This window comes from Anomaloglossus baeobatrachus, chromosome 6, assembly GCF_048569485.1.
Source record: "Anomaloglossus baeobatrachus isolate aAnoBae1 chromosome 6, aAnoBae1.hap1, whole genome shotgun sequence".
NCBI lineage: Eukaryota > Metazoa > Chordata > Amphibia > Anura > Aromobatidae > Anomaloglossus > Anomaloglossus baeobatrachus.
In genome coordinates this window covers 510,350,145-510,366,992 of record NC_134358.1, presented here as the reverse complement: position 1 = coordinate 510,366,992, position 16,848 = coordinate 510,350,145, and the positions used below count along the sequence as shown (strand labels likewise).

At 45.8% G+C, this 16,848-nt stretch overlaps 1 protein-coding gene across 3 annotated transcripts in view; it reads right to left on the bottom strand.

The window, feature by feature from the left end:
* The window catches only part of WDR37 (WD repeat domain 37), a 223,964-nt gene that overhangs the window by 97,327 nt on the left and 109,789 nt on the right, over window positions 1–16,848 (bottom strand). For all 3 annotated transcript variants that reach the window (XM_075316757.1, XM_075316759.1, XM_075316758.1), the window contains 2 exons: window positions 16,407–16,502; window positions 13,437–13,501 (listed from right to left, as the gene is read on the bottom strand). In XM_075316757.1, coding sequence (XP_075172872.1) covers window positions 13,437–13,501; window positions 16,407–16,502 — 161 coding nt within the window. The remainder of the gene's footprint in view (window positions 1–13,436; window positions 13,502–16,406; window positions 16,503–16,848) is intronic.

Here is a 16,848-nt window from a genome sequence, read left to right as displayed (position 1 = left end):
ACTATGAATATATTATCTGCTCCAGTGCAACTGCCACTCAAGAAGCTGCCGATTTTTTAAACTTTACTTTCTTGGATTTGAAAGCCTAAACATCCGAGCTGACCACTACGGGTATGTATAGAATCAGCCTGATAGTGCCAGTATAGCACTGGTTTTAGCTTATATACGAAAATCCTGGGGATTGGTTCCCTTTAAGAAATATAAGAATAAATCCTATATTAAAGGCTCCCAACAACAGTATTACTAGCGATGTAAACATAGAGAAGATCCCACCAGCAGGCCGTGGAACCACCAATACGGACCATCCTCTGTCAGAGTAGAGAAACTCATACCAAATATTATAATTATATATAAAAACGAAAGTGAAACTTCGTAGCTGCAGGCGTCATCACATGACCCTGTGCTACGATGGCAACCACCGAACGTCACGTGATCACTCATGTGACTTCCGGTGGGGGCGGCGGCAAGTAAAATACATGGTCGCGCGCATATAGATCTCGCTGCCAGACTTTGGCAGCGAGATTTAAGGGGTTAAGTGTTGCGAGTGGAAGCGATTCCACTCGCAACATGAAGGCACACGTCAGCTGTTGAAAAAAAGCTGATATGTGTGCCGATCGCCGCCGCCTGCCTGCGGCAGGGGGCGGGGCTTAACGGGACACTATCCTTGACGGATATATAATATAGGGAATCAGAAATACCTCGTGTTTTCAGAAGGATCCAAATTATCCCAGGATATTATGGAACTAATGTCTATGTTGGTGCCTAAAATTGTATGTAAAGTCAGAGCGTATGGGCATTACGATTAAAGGATAAGGATTTTTTTTTCTGTTACTTACAGAACCAAGATAATCAATAAAATTATTACAATTAGAATTTTTCACAGTACTTGTTATATGCCAGCTAGGTACCAGCTTTATAAAAGCTAAAAGAAACCAGTCAGGCCTGTAAACATCCTTTTTCTGTTCTGTAAGATACTGTTTTCTAGACAGTACCACAGAAACCAGACTTTGCATATTTGAGATTCAGATGGAAACCAGTCCTTGAAAACTAATAATTGTTCATATGTTGTTCACCTATTACTGATGTGCTATATTTTATTTAGCATGCGCAAAATACCAATGGTTGTGTCCACATTTTGAGATAAATACTGCATGGTTTCAGGGCGGGGTCAGAGTTTTTATCACTATGGCATTGAGCATCTGTGCACGTTTTTCTTTTCCATGTTATCTTTGTTATGTTTGAAAAGGTGATATTCCTCCTCACCTTTTCAGCAGCATGAAAGTTTTGCTGCAAAACTGACAGATGTATGTAACTATTCATAATTTTTGACTAAACCAGAGCTCCAGCTGTCGAAAAACAGCCCTACAACATAATGCTGCTTCCACCTTGTTTCACTGTGGGTAAGGTTCTTTTGCTGAGGCACAGTGTTGGCTAGACACCAAATATACCTGTTGAAATTATGGCCAAAAATGTGAACCTTGCTCTTGTCAGACTATAACACGTTTTCCAACATATTTTGGCAGACTGTCGGTCCTGGCAAACCATAGCCAGGCTCTTGGGTGCTTTTATTTGTAAGAAAAGGCTTCAGTCTTGCCACCCTACCCAATGGGCCAGACAAATGATGACTACGGGAGATTGTTGTCATATTCAGTACACAACTAATACTTGCCAGACATTCCTACAACCCCTTTGATGTTCTTGTAAGCCTCTTAGCAGCTTTTCAAATGAATTTTCTTTTTGTCTTTTCAGCAATTTTTGAGGGAAATCCAGTTTGAAGGTAATGTCACGATTGAGCCAAATCTAAGCCATTTCTTGACAACCGGTTTCACATTGTTCCATTGTATATGTAAAGCTTTGGAAATTATTTTTGCACACTTCTCCTGATTGATAATATTCACCAATGAGATCCCTTTGCTGTGTTGTTAGCTGTTATGGAACATGGCTTTTGCTCCTAATGCATTCAAGAAAATCCTGCTAGAACAGCTAAACTTTATATGAAGTTAATAAGAATTAGTGGCCATGATGGCAGCTGTGTACTGACTAGTATTTACTGAGTTTAATCATAAGCCTAATTCTGAACACAACCGCATCCCCAATTAGAGGGTATTCACACTAATGCAAGCACACTAAGTTTAATTTTTCCCCTTAAAATTATTTCAGTTTGTTTCTCAGTGGATTTGCATATGCGTGACATTAAAGGGAACCTGTTATGTTTTTTTGTTTTCTTATTAAACTGCCCAAAATGTGTTTTAAATCATGCGATGTGCATCACTAACATGGTTTTTTACCAAAAAAGAAGGGAATTTTGTTTACTTACCGTAAATTCCTTTTCTTCTAGCTCCAATTGGGAGACCCAGACAATTGGGTGTATAGCTACTGCCTCCGGAGGCCACACAAAGTATTACACTTAAAAGTGTAAGGCCCCTCCCCTTCTGGCTATACACCCTCCCGTGAGATCACGGGCTCCTCAGTTTTAGTGCCAAAGCAAGAAGGAGGAAAGCCAATAACAGGTTTAAAGACAAATTCAATCCGAAGAAAACATCGGAGAACTGAAACCATTCAACATGAACAACATGTGTACTCGAAAAAACCAAAAATCCCTAAGAAAACAGGGCGGGTGCTGGGTCTCCCAATTGGAGCTAGAAGAAAAGGAATTTACGGTAAGTAAACAAAATTCCCTTCTTTATCGCTCCTAATTGGGAGACCCAGACAATTGGGACGTCCAAAAGCAGTCCCTGGGTGGGTAAAAGAATACCTCGTGATAGGGCCATCAAACAGCCCTGACCTACAGGTGGGCAACCGCCGCCTGAAGGACTTGTCTACCTAGGCTGGCGTCCGCCGAAGCGTAGGTATGCACCTGATAATGCTTGGTAAAGGTGTGCAGACTCGACCAGGTAGCCGCCTGGCACACCTGCTGAGCCGTAGCCTGGTGCCGTAAAGCCCAGGACGCACCCACGGCTCTGGTAGAATGGGCCTTCAGCCCTGAAGGAGCCGGAAGCCCCGCAGAACGGTAGGTTTCAAGAATTGGTTCCTTGATCCACCGAGCTAGGGTGGATTTGGAAGCTTGCGACCCTTTACGCTGACCAGCGACAAGGACAAAGAGTGCATCCGAGCGGCGTATGGGCGCCGTGCGGGAAATGTAGATCCTGAGTGCTCTGACCAGATCCAACAAATGCAAACCTTACTCAAATTGATGAACTGGATGAGGACACAAGGAAGGTAATGTGACATCCTGATTGAGATGAAAGGGAGATACCACCTTAGGGAGAAACTCAGGGACCGGACGTAGAACCACCTTGTCCTGGTGAAACACCAGGAAGGGAGATTTGCATGAGAGCGCCGCTAGCTCGGACACTCTCCGAAGAGACGTGACCGCTACTAGAAAAGCCACTTTCTGTGAAAGACGAGAAAGGGAAACATCCTTCATAGGCTCGAAAGGCGGCTTCTGGAGAGCAATTAGAACCTTGTTCAGATCCCAGGGCTCTAACGGCCGCTTGTAAGGAGGGACGATATGACAAACCCCTTGCAGGAACGTGCGTACCTGAGGAAGTCGTGCTAGTCGCTTCTGAAAAAATACAGATAGCGCTGAGACTTGTCCTTTAAGGGAGCTGAGCGACAAACCTTTTTCCAACCCGGATTGCAGGAAGGAAAGAAAAGTAGGCAATGCAAAAGGCCAGGGAGGAACTCCCTGAGCCGCGCACCAAGATAAGAATATCTTCCACGTCCTGTGGTAGATCTTGGCGGAGGATGGTTTTCTAGCCTGCCTCATGGTGGTAATAACATTTCGAGATAATCCTGAAGACGCTAGGATCCAGGACTCAATGGCCACACAGTCAGGTTCAGGGCCGCAGAATTCAGGTGGAAAAACGGCCCTTGAGATAGCAAGTCTGGTCGTTCTGGTAGTGCCCAAGGTTGGCCTACCGTGAGGTGCCACAGATCTGGGTACCACGATCTCCTCGGCCAGTCTGGAGCGACGAGGATGGCGCGACGGCAGTCGGCCCTGATCTTGCGCAGCACTCTGGGTAACAATGCCAGAGGTGGGAACACATAAGGTAGCCGGAATTGCGACCAATCTTGAACTAAGGCGTCTGCCGCCAGAGCTCGGTGATCGTGAGACCGTGCCATGAAAGCCGGGACCTTGTTGTTGTACCGTGACGCCATCAGGTCGACGTCCGGCACCCCCCAGCGGCGACAGATCTCCTGAAACACGTCCAGGTGAAGGGACCATTCTCCTGCGTCCATACCCTGGCGACTGAGGAAGTCTGCTTCCCAGTTTTCCACGCCTGGGATGTGAACTGCAGAAATGGTGGAAGCCGTGTCTTCCACCCACGTTAGAATCCGTCGGACTTCCTGGAAGGCTTGCCGACTGCGTGTGCCACCTTGGTGGTTGATGTATGCTACCGCTGTGGAGTTGTCCGACTGAATTCGGATCTGCTTGCCTTCCAGCCATTGTTGGAAGGCTTGTAGGGCAAGATACACTGCTCTGATTTCTAGAACATTGATCTGAAGGGTGGACTCTTGCTGAGTCCACGTACCCTGAGCCCTGTGGTGGAGAAAAACCGCTCCCCACATCTGACAGGCTCGCGTCCGTCGTGACCACCGCCCAGGATGGGGGTAGGAAGGACTTTCCCTTTGACAATGAGGTGGGAAGAAGCCACCACTGAAGGGATTCCTTGGCCGCCTGAGAAAGGGAGACGTTCCTGTCGAGGGACGTCGACTTCCCGTCCCATTGACGGAGAATGTCCCATTGTAGTGGACGCAGATGAAACTGCGCGAAAGGGACTGCCTCCATTGCTGCTACCATCTTCCCTAGGAAGTGCATGAGGCGTCTCAAGGGGTGTGACTGGCCTTGAAGGAGAGATTGCACCCCTGTCTGGAGTGAACGCTGTTTGTCCAGCGGAAGCTTCACTATCGCTGAGAGAGTATGAAACTCCATGCCAAGGTATGTTATCGATTGGGTCAGGGTGAGATTTGACTTTGAAAAGTTGATGATCCACCCGAAACTCTGGAGAGTCTCCAGTGCAACGTTCAGGCTGTTTTGGCATGCCTCTTGAGAGGGTGCCTTGACAAGTAGATCGTCCAGGTAAGGGATCACAGAGTGACCCTGAGAGTGCAGGACTGCAACTACTGCTGCCATGACCTTGGTGAAAACCCTTGGAGCTGTCGCTAAACCGAAAGGCAGGGCTACGAACTGAAGGTGTTCGTCTCCTATAACGAAGCGTAGAAAACGCTGGTGCTCTGGAGCAATCGGCACGTGGAGATAAGCATCTTTGATGTCTATTGATGCTAGGAAATCTCCTTGAGACATTGAGGCGATGACGGAACGGAGGGATTCCATCCGGAACCGCCTGGTCTTCACATGCTTGTTGAGCAGTTTTAGGTCCAGAACAGGACGGAAAGACCCGTCCTTTTTTGGCACCACAAACAAATTGGAGTAAAAACTGTGACCTTGTTCCAGAAGAGGAACGGGGGTCACCACTCCTTCCGCTTTTAGAGTGGCCACCGCTAGCCGCAGAGCATCGGCTCGGTCGGGAGGTGGAGAAGTTCTGAAGAAGCGAGTTGGAGGACGAGAACTGAACTCTATCCTGTACCCGTGAGACAGAATGTCTCTCACCCAACGGTCTGTGACCTGTGGCAGCCAAATGTCGCCAAAGCGGGAGAGCCTGCCACCGACCGAGGATGCGGAGAGAGGAGGCCGAAAGTCATGAGGAAGCCGCCTTGGTAGCGGGTCTTCCGGCTGTCTTTTTTGGGCGTGACTGAGTTCGCCAAGAATCTGAGCTCCTCTGATCCTTTTGAGACCTTTTGGACGAGGAGAATTGGGACCTGCCTGAGCCTCGAAAGGACCGAAACCCCGACTGTCCTCTCCTCTGTTGGGGTTTATTTTGTCTGGGCTGAGGTAAAGATGAATCTTTACCCTTGGAGTGTTTAATGATCTCATCTAAGCGCTCCCCAAACAGTCGGTCACTAGAAAATGGCAAACTGGTTAAACACTTTTTGGAAGCAGAATCTGCCTTCCATTCTCTTAACCACAAGGCTCTGCGTAAAACTACGGAGTTGGCGGACGCCACTGCCGTACGGCTCGTAGAGTCTAGGACAGCATTAATCGCGTAAGACGCAAATGCAGACATTTGAGAGGTTAAGGGTGCCACCTGCGGAGCAGATGCACGAGTGACCGTGTCAACCTGTGCAAGACCAGCTGAAATAGCTTGGAGTGCCCATACGGCTGCGAATGCTGGAGCAAACGACGCGCCGATAGCTTCATAGATGGATTTCAACCAGAGCTCCATCTGCCTGTCAGTGGCATCTTTAAGTGCCGCCCCATCTTCCACTGCAACTAAGGATCTAGCTGCAAGCCTGGAGATTGGAGGGTCCACCTTGGGACACTGGGTCCAGCCCTTGACCACGTCTGGGGGAAAAGGATAACGCGTATCCTTAAGCCGCTTGGAAAAACGCTTATCCGGATAAGCGTGGTGTTTCTGGATTGCCTCTCTAAAGTCAGAGTGGTCCAGAAATACACTTAATTTACGCTTGGGATACCTGAAATGGAATTTCTCCTGCTGTGAAGCTGTCTCCTCCACAGGAGGAGCAGGGGGAGAAATGTCCAACATTTTATTGATGGACGCTATAAGATCATTCACTATGGCGTCACCATCTGGTGTATCCAAATTGAGAGCGGTTTCAGGATCAGAATCCTGATCAGCTACCTCCGCCTCATCATACAGAGAGTCCTCCTGCTGAGACCCTGACCAGTGTGATGAAGTCGAGGGTCGCTCATAGCGAGCTCGTTTAGGCTGTCTGGGACTGTCGTCCGTGTCAGAGCCATCACCCTGGGATGCAAGAGACACCCCCGGAACCGGGAGCTGTTCAGACTGAGGGGGACCAGGGAGCAATGAGTTAACAGTGCCCATGGCCTGAGGTACTGGTCTAGACTGCAATGTTTCAAGAATTTTAGTCATAGTCACAGACAATCTGTCAGCAAAGACTGCAAACTCCGTCCCTGTCACCTGGACAGTATTTACAGGAGGTTCTGCCTGGGTCACCTCCAGCAGAGGCCCCGGCCGAGCAAGGGCCACAGGGGCTGAGCACTGCACACAATGGGGGGTCAGTGGAACCTGCCGGTAGAACAGCCCCACAAGCGGTACAAGCAGCATAGAAAGCCTGTGCCTTGGCACCTTTGCTTTTTGCGGTCGACATGCTGTTGTGTCCTCTGAGAATCTAGGAGAGTATATAGCAGAGGATCCCTAGCGACCGTACAGTGCAATGTAAAGCTGTAAGCATAAAATACAATATACACTTCAGCACCAGTGGGGGTCAGCCCTTGAGGGCAGCTTACCGCCCGCTGAAAAGCGGGTGTGTGGGCACCAGAATCCCGTGTCTGGGTCTCCCAGCCTCCTCTCTCCAGCTCAGACTGCACACAGGAATGGCTGCCGGCGTCCTGAGAAGAGAGGTGGATCGTGGGCGTGCCTCAAACAAAAGTGCGGGAAACTGGCGTCCCACTGTGCCCAGTGTGAGGGCTGGAGTATGCAAAGCAGACTCCAGCCCTCTGCGCTGACAATCTGTACAGCGTCCCGCCCTTCCCCTGACTGGCAGGCCTGGGGGCGGGAACGAAGTGAAACTAGGCCGCAAAAGCCGGGGACTCTAGTAATAAGCGCGGCCGTGATATATGCACGGCCAGCGCGGAAGTCCCCGGCGCACCACAAGTCCCAGCCGCGCCGCAGCAAAAACTGACAACAGCGGCCGCGCGGCAGTTTCACATACATGTCCCCTCTCAGCAAGCTGTAGATAGGAATGGCACCAGCGCGCAGCGCTGTTGTCCCCGGCGCACTAACACACCCAGCAAGCTGCAGTGTGCGCGCGGACTGTACGGGGACACAGAGTACCTTGGCGTAGCAGGGCCCTGTCCCTGACGATACTCCGCTCCATATCCAGCATATTCCCCAGGGGCTGTGGACGGAGCACGGTCTCTGTGCCTGGAGACCGGTAAATCCCACTTCACCCAGAGCCCTAAGGGGGATGGGGAAGGATGCAGCATGTGGGCTCCAGCCTCTGTACCCGCAATGGGTACCTCAACCTTAACAAACACCGCCGACAAAAGTGGGGTGAGAAGGGAGCATGCTGGGGGCCCCATATGGGCCCTCTTTTCTTCCATCCGACATAGTCAGCAGCTGCTGCTGACTAAACAGTGGAGCTATGCGTGTATGTGTGCCTCCTTCGCACAAAGCATGAAAACTGAGGAGCCCGTGATCTCACGGGAGGGTGTATAGCCAGAAGGGGAGGGGCCTTACACTTTTAAGTGTAATACTTTGTGTGGCCTCCGGAGGCAGTAGCTATACACCCAATTGTCTGGGTCTCCCAATTAGGAGCGATAAAGAAAACAAAAACATGTATTTGTTGTAAAACATTTCATGCTTAGGTAAAACCTGTACAGACCTTTTTCAGTCATGAGGGCGGCCTTTTGCCAGGAATCAGACATTGCACTCAAGCAAAACTTTTTTTTTTTTTTAACACAATGAGATCGCTAATGAGATCGCTAACGAGATCGTTGCTGCGTCACCGTTTTCGTGACGCAGCAGCGATCTCGTTATGTGTGACACCTATCAGCGACCAGGCCCCTGCTGTGAGATCGATAGTCATTGCAGAATGGTTGGGACCATTTTCTTCAAAGGCGATGTCCTGCTGGGCAGGACGCATCGCTGTGTTTGACGCCTACCAACGACCTCCGAACACAGTCCCAACGCCCGCCGAGATCGTTATACAGGTTGCTGATCGTTACTGTGTCGTTGGTAAGATCTGACTCTGACATCTCACCAGCGACTTACCAGCGATCCTTATCAGGTCACATCGTTTCGGGATCGCTGGTAAGTCGTTAAATGTGACGGGGGCTTTAGTCAACTCGTGCAGTGTAATTCATTATACAGAGGTCCTTTACCAAAAACTGTATGATGAGCTCCGCCCATTACAGTCACATGATCATGACATCACACAGGTTTTGCCTGCATAGACCACTTGACCAATGCGGAGCTCCACCCATTACAGTCACATGATCGTGACATCACACACATCCTGCATAGACCGGCTGAGCTCCGGAGATTAGCTTTGGTCTATCCAGGATTTGTGTGATGTCACAATCATTTGACAGTAATGGGCGGAGCTCAGCATTGGACTTACTGATTCCTGGGGGGGGTCACACCACTGGGACCCCCACAAACCTGAGACTTTGCAGAGCTCTGTCTTGACCAAAGCAGAGGGGCACATGTTCAACCTCTGCAGCATTAAGTGATTGTTGTATTTGGTCTTCTCCAAGCTTTCTCTTGAGCAAGCGCACCTCTGCTCCATTAATGACAGCGTTCTACAGAAAGCGATCTTCACGAGCCAACCCCTATAAAGCCCTGTTCACCACTGTGCGGGAGGAGTCTTACATGATGTAGATTCTGACAAAAAAATGCCAGACATCCTGCTCTATAAGTTGGGCACAATAACGTACCCTATTACAGCCAAGTAAAGCCCTCACTTCTTTCTGTCATGTACCATGTTCCGGTACTGCTATTTTGTCTTTTCTATTACAGAACAAGAGAACCGAAATGAAAGTATAGATGGGAAGAGCCTCAGCGGTCATTGATTAACGGGAGGCTTTACAGCAAACACTATGGATGTCCAGGAAGCTGTAAAGTCCTGGGGTTTTCTAATTATCCACTATACAAGAGGTTCTGTATATATAAAAAGAAGAAACAATGTCACCTATTGTAACCTATTCCCATTCAAGTGGATGGGGCTAAAACTACGATACTAAGGACAACCCGGTGGCTTTCTGCAGCAGCAGGCAATGATCTGGTGAAGAAGTGTTGAATTATAAATGACATAAGTAAAAAGGATAAAAAACGAAAAATTCTATTAAATTGAGCGTTGCACGACACCAGGCAGATAATTCTGTAAGACTGTCATCTACCCAGCATGATAGTATAAATAGTCTACTACATCCCCCAAGTAGTACACCAGCGCACCTGCTCCAATGGTAATTAAGGATGAGCGAACCCGAATGGTAAAGTTTGGGGTCCGTTAATATGCTAATAAGGTTTGTTGAAAGGCTGCAACACAGCCAATCAACAAACTTTATTACATGCGGAAGATGCCTGTATACTGCTGTTTACAAAATCAATATATTAAAAAAAAAAAAAATGTAGGGTTTCCCCAATTTTTGAGAACCATAAAGTGATCAAATATGATTTACCCACAACAAGGCATCTGATATGAGACATAAAGGTATGGCTTTTTTCAGCATCCTATAACCTGTATGTCCATATTAACAGTTTAAAAAGGTCAAAGTGGTGACAGATTCCCCTTAAATATGCAAATGGTTCACTACAGCCACATGTAAATGGCAAACATTGCAGCTTCCCATTGCTAATGATGCAATAAAAATAATGATTTTGCCTAATCCTTTCATGTCTGTTAGCAGCCTTTCTACCCTCTCCCCATACAGAACACATTCAATAACCTAATGTGCATAGCCAGCCGTACCTCGAGTAAAGCAAACCATTTAGACCTACCATTACACAGCGATGGACGAAATACTCGCCACTCTTGGAATTGTTCCAGAAAATTATAGCAATTGCACATTTGTATTTCCTTTGTGTGCATTTTAACAAACACAGAAAAATAGAAGAGAAAAGGGGGGAGAAAAAAAAATAAAAGACTAATTGGACATCATTTCATACAAAGCCCCAAAAATGGGCCGGACAAAATTGTTGGCACTCTCAAATTAATATTTGGCTGCCCACCCTTTGGCATAAATAATTGCAACCAATCGCGTCCTATAACCTATAAATCTCTCAACTGGAATTTTGGGCTCTTCTTTTGCAAGCTGCTCCAGGTCTCTCATATTTGAAGGGCGTCTTCTCCCAACAGCAGTTTTATGATCTCTCCACAGGTGTTCAATGGGATTTATATCCAGACTCATTGCTGCTACTTCTGAACACTGCAACAGGTTGCTTCCATCCATTTCTGATGTATGTTTGTGGCTGTGGTCTGGCTAGTAGACCCATGACCTAGGAGGCACACCCAGCTTTCTGACACGGAGCACTACATTGCATCTCAAAATCCTTTGTTACTCTTCAGATTTCATGATGCCTTGCACATAGCCATGGCAAACAGTGACAGAGGCAGCAAAACAACTCCAAAACATCTTTGAGCCTCCACTATATGTGACTGTAGGTCCTGTGTTCTTTTCTTCCATTTTTGGTACACAGTAGAATGATGTGCTTTACCAAAATGTCCACAAGACACTTTCCCAGATGGATTTGGGCTTACTCGCCTACATTTTGGCAAACTGCCGCCTAGCTTTTTATGTCTGTGTCAGCAGTGGGGTCCTCCTAGGTCTCCTGTCATAGCTGTTTATTTCCTTCACATATTGACGGATGGTTGGCGCTGACACTGATGCCCTCTGAGCCTGCAGGACATCTTGAATTGCTTTGGAAATTGACTGGGACGCTTATCCTCCATCTAGTCTATCCTACGCTGCAATCTTTCATCAATTTTTCTCTGCCGTCTACATCCAAGGAAATTAGACACGGGTTGTAAACTTCTTGATTATGTTGCGCAACATGGACAAAGGAACATCAACATCTCTGGATATTGGCCAAACGTTTTGAAAAATATTAATCTCAAGGTTACAAGTTTTCAGACAGTTCTCTATGCTTAGTGTGGCACACACAGACACACAATGCAAAGAGTGAGTCAACCTCTTCCCTTTTTATTTGTTTTCTGGTGTTATTTTCATATTGCCCACATTTCATATTGCCCACATTGGCAAGTAACACAATCCATATTGTGTTACTTGCCACAGGTGAGGTTGAACAAGTATCATATGTTTGAAACAAAGTGGTTTATTTAATTTTATTTTAACACAATTTTGGAAAGGTGCCAACACTTTTTTCTGGCCCATTCTTTATGTCCAATTTGCCTTTTTTCTGCTAGTTTCTTTGTGTTGTTCCTAAACACACAAAGAAAATAAGCATGTATATGACAAAACGCGTTTAACTGCAATAAGTTTCTGTGTTAAACACATCCTTTTCTGGAATAATTTCAAGGATGCCAACCCTTTTGGTCATGACTGTATATAGCATGCCTGTAGAAAGAGCATTATGGTACAGCTCCTATAGGGTCTTGAGATTTCAACATGCCTGGAGCAAATTGCCCCCTTCCAAGCAGAGGCTTGTAGATTGCTTCCCAAATTGGCGTTATTAGGTATCCTCCTCTTCTCGACTCATAGGATCTCCGGTGTCAAGTCAAGCTTACATAATGTGCATGTTCAATGCTGGCCGGTCGTTTACCAGAAGGAGACTATATAATCTAGTGGGCGTCCTTATCAAAGCCTCACGTGATACGTCATCTGATGCCAATAATAAACTGCAGTATTACACCATGATCCTTGTGCAGACTATTGACTTTAGAGGGAGACAGTTGATAGATATGATGGCACTGAAGATTAGATTTAAAGTCATATATCAGGGGTAAGCAATCTTAGACCACCCAGTAATGAATGAACTCCATTAGCAGTACCCTCAGTTTTCCAGCAAGGGGCGTCAATGAGGCTCCAGGTTGCTGACCCCTGTTGAGTATCAAGCAATCACATCCACACATGCACACAGAGAAACAGAGATGTTACCCAGGAGTCACCACCCCATATTTCCCAGCTCCGCACTCTGCAGTTGCGATACCGGCGTGCCTTGTGTGAGAAATAATGGGATCTCTATACCAAGCACAAGAGAACAAAGATTTTGTGTTTTAGACAAAAGTGTGCAGTGACCCTGATGGAGTTGTCTGAATATACAGGTAACCCACAGATTGGTATGTACCACTGGCGGACAGAGACAGAAGAAGGCCCCTGTGTAAGAACAAAATATGGGTCGTTTGCAGGCCAATAACGCATCACAATGCACAATTCCACCTGTTTGGAGGTAGATATGGGCCTCACAACCTTTAAGGGGTTGTCCGGTCTAAAATAAGTCTGCAGTCCCATTATGTGTCAGTCTGCGTGACTGCAGACCTATGAATCCTCCCAGCGCACACTGTGCATTGCGATGATTTGACGGTTTCTGAGTCGGGAGCAGCGTTCATGTGACCACAAAAGCCCCCCTCTAGGGTATAAAAAAATAAGGGTTTTAAGGTTGAAATCAGATTTCCATCATATATAGTTAGTCGAAGTACAGACTATAATGTCCGCACTCGCTGCGGGTCTCCTGACCTGAACTCAACATCTTGGTATATGATCTTGAGGCTGATGAGTTTGTGTCAGGAGACCTTCAAACGGTGAAGACATCTTGGTCGATGTTTCCAGGACTCTGCCTAATACTAGACAGCCCTTATCTGGATGTCAGAGAAGGAATATCCTGAACGCAAATGACAATCTGATCGAAAACAATCCGGACTAGGTTTACCTTGCTAGTTGATGCTTTGTAGGTGGTCTTCAACTTTTGTGACAGCTGGCTTGTACTGTGACTAGCTGCAAAGACAAAAAACATTTGTAAACACCTTTTGTACGATATTCCATGGAGGAGTTACAGGTGAACGTCCAACCTTATAATTCATGGAAACACTAGGAAAATGTCCTACTTCAATGCCGAAGCCGTACGATCCTCACCTAGGCTGTATTCTCACAGATACCATTATAAGAGGCACACCGCTTTTACGCTTCACCTCTGCAGGCAATTTTTGTTTTGTGCTTTGAGTTTCATCTTAAAGGGAACCTGTCACCAGATTTGGGGCCTAGCGACCTCCTAGGTAAGTGTTTTTATGTTCTACACAGTGGCCTGGGCTCTTATATACAGCATGTTAGAATGTTGTATAAAGAGCCCATTGGTGGTGGCCCCAGCTTATAGGCCCCAAATCTGGCGACCGATTCCCTTTAAAAAGGTGCACATGCTCAGCCTCCGCTCCATTGGTCAATGGGACCATGTGAACTAGTAGAGGTTCATCACTCAGCATTATATGATCCGTCACATACAAAATAATTGGAGTGGAGGATGCGCACTTCTGCTTCAATCAAGATGATGTTGTAGAGCCCCGATCTTAGCACTGTGAATGGACACCCAAAAATCAGGAAGGTATTGCAATTTTCAGAATAATCTTTCAAACCCAACTTCTGGAAGCCCATTGATGCCATCTTCTAATATATTTCCATAAAAGTTAGTTAACCGGGTTGTCCCATACACAACGTTTATTACTTATTCGTAGAATAACTTATAAATGTATAATCACTGCAAGGTCGAGCACTGCGACCCCAAGATTCTTAACAATGGGGGTCCCGAAAGTCCCCTGTGTGAATGACAGTTATGTGCATTTATGACCACCTCGCCATTCAGTGCCTATGGTGGTAACGAATGTGCAACAATGCACCTATAGTGAATGGATCATAGATACACATACACTACAGCTACACTCACATAGGGGACATTGAAAACCTTGTTCTCACGATAACTTGGTAGCCAGAACTGCAAGGATCACACCATCCCTATCCTAAAGATAGGTGACGAATGCGGTCTATGGGATAACCCTTGCAGAGGGTGAACATGCCCACTGGCAAAAGAGCAGCGGGCATGAAATCCTTCACAATGACAGTCCGGTAGAGAGAAGTAGATGGTCTACGGCTTTCCTGTGGTTCTACGGCAATATCCTCGAAACAGCAAGCCACAGCTATCACATAGAGCAATACTGTAGAAAAGAGGAAAAACCGAGTAAATGTACAATATACAATAACTTTTATTAATGAAGATCACACACATGACACAATATCACAAGATAAAATCTATGCAGTCACAGGGGAACCCAGGCTCAGTCACAACATCAGTACAAAATACCCATAAAAAGGTGCAGGATCACCACTCACGCGCATTTCGCGGGGGTACTGATGCTTTCTCAAGGAGGAGGGCCCTTGAGAAAGCAATGTGTACGGATTTGAAATACTGAAAGTATTTTGTACTGATGTGGTGACGGAGCCAGGGTTCCCCTGTGACTGCACTATAGGTAATTTTCCTGACCCTTTTTATCCAAGTATGGCTATACTGGGGACCCTGTCCAGCCATGTGCTCATGCACTTTATTAGATACTCTGGCAGACCTTTATGATCATTGTCTGTTTTCCTCTTCCCTCTTTATCCTTTATCTCAATCCTCAATTTTAAGGCTCACTCTATGTTCCACTTATTAGTGTTTTTTTGATTGATTAGAGGTGAATTGGAATTTTATATCAGCTACTATCTATCTGCCCACCATACAGCCTGTACTCCCCCTTTATATCTTGGTAGATTTTAGTTTGTGATACTGTGTCATGTTTTGTGTGATCTTCATTAATAAAAGTTATTGTATACTGCACATTTACTCGTTTTTCCTCATTTCTAGCTTATCCTTGAGTAGTGCAGACACGGATCCAGTAGAATTCATACTGATACCGTGTCCACTCTTATGGCTCATTTATTGGCAATTTTTATCATAATACAGCAATACTGTCCTGAAAAACATGCTCCACAGATGGCAAAGTACCTCACTTGTCCTTCTGCTCATTTAAAGGGAACTTGTCACGAGACTCCGGCTGCCCAAACCTCGGTCAGCATGAACCCGAGCCTGCCTGTATTCTGAGAAAACAAAACATCCGACTGCTCTCCTCTCTCCCGATAGTCCACAAATAGATTTTTAACCCAGTCCCTCTGCAGCCGGTTTTTAAGGGTGTATGTTGCCATATTCTGACCACCATTTGTTTTTCTGTCAACTAAGCTCAGCGAGGGATTGTTTTTGTGCGCAACGATCTGATGGTTGCACTGATACAATTTTTGTTTATATCCAATGTTTTAATCTGTTTTATTGTTTTTTCATTCTTTAGGGAGCAGTAGTGACCATAAACACACACTTCTGGCATTTTTTTTTTTTTTTTTTGTCATTACGGCATTTACAGATTGGGTTATTTTTATAATTTTGCTACCCTGCAATGCCACATATATTTTTTATTTACTTATTTTCAATGGGTTGATTTGAACTTTACTATAATTAATAAAACACACACATTATTAATATATATATATATATATATATATACACACACATACATATATATACATATACACACATTAATATATATATATATATATAAAATTTCCCCACCCCCCCCCCCCCACACTATTTTTTTTGTCCCCTTAGGGTAATGTAGCCAGCGGTTGACGGATGTTGACTGCGGTTTGAGCATCAGGAATCGATTGACAGATTCCCTTGAAAACATGGTGGATCCCAAAATATCCAAGTTCTGATCATACATGTACCGCAGATGTTCTCCAGCAACACACACTCCACGGAGACAATACACCATCCGCACATATTACATTACATGCATCAGGATTTACTTGGCTTCATTGTTACTTACCTTTTGTTTTCATTTGACCTTTGCTTAATTCAGCCCCATCGATTGTCTGTCCTTCTACTGCCAGGCGTTCATTCAATGTGTCTATTTCACGTCGCACTTCAATATAACAAAAGAAGCCATTAGCGATGGGAATGTTTATAGAAATATTTTACATTTGCATCTATCTTTTTTTCCTTTTAAAAGGACCCGGTCAGAAAAAAAAAATTAAATAAAAAAACAAAGAAAAAACAAAACCATATTTACCAGCAGTCATAGTGATAAATCTGACCAAATAATGTAAATAAGGTTTTAAACATACAGCAGTCTGATTGGAAATGTGGCTGCAGGAAGAAAGGGAGGTTAAATCCTCCCTGCAGCTGCTTGCTTCCAGTCTCAGGGGTGGCACAGGGGACTACAATCAGGAGTCAGTACAGGGTGAACACCCTGTACTCTATCCCTTTGC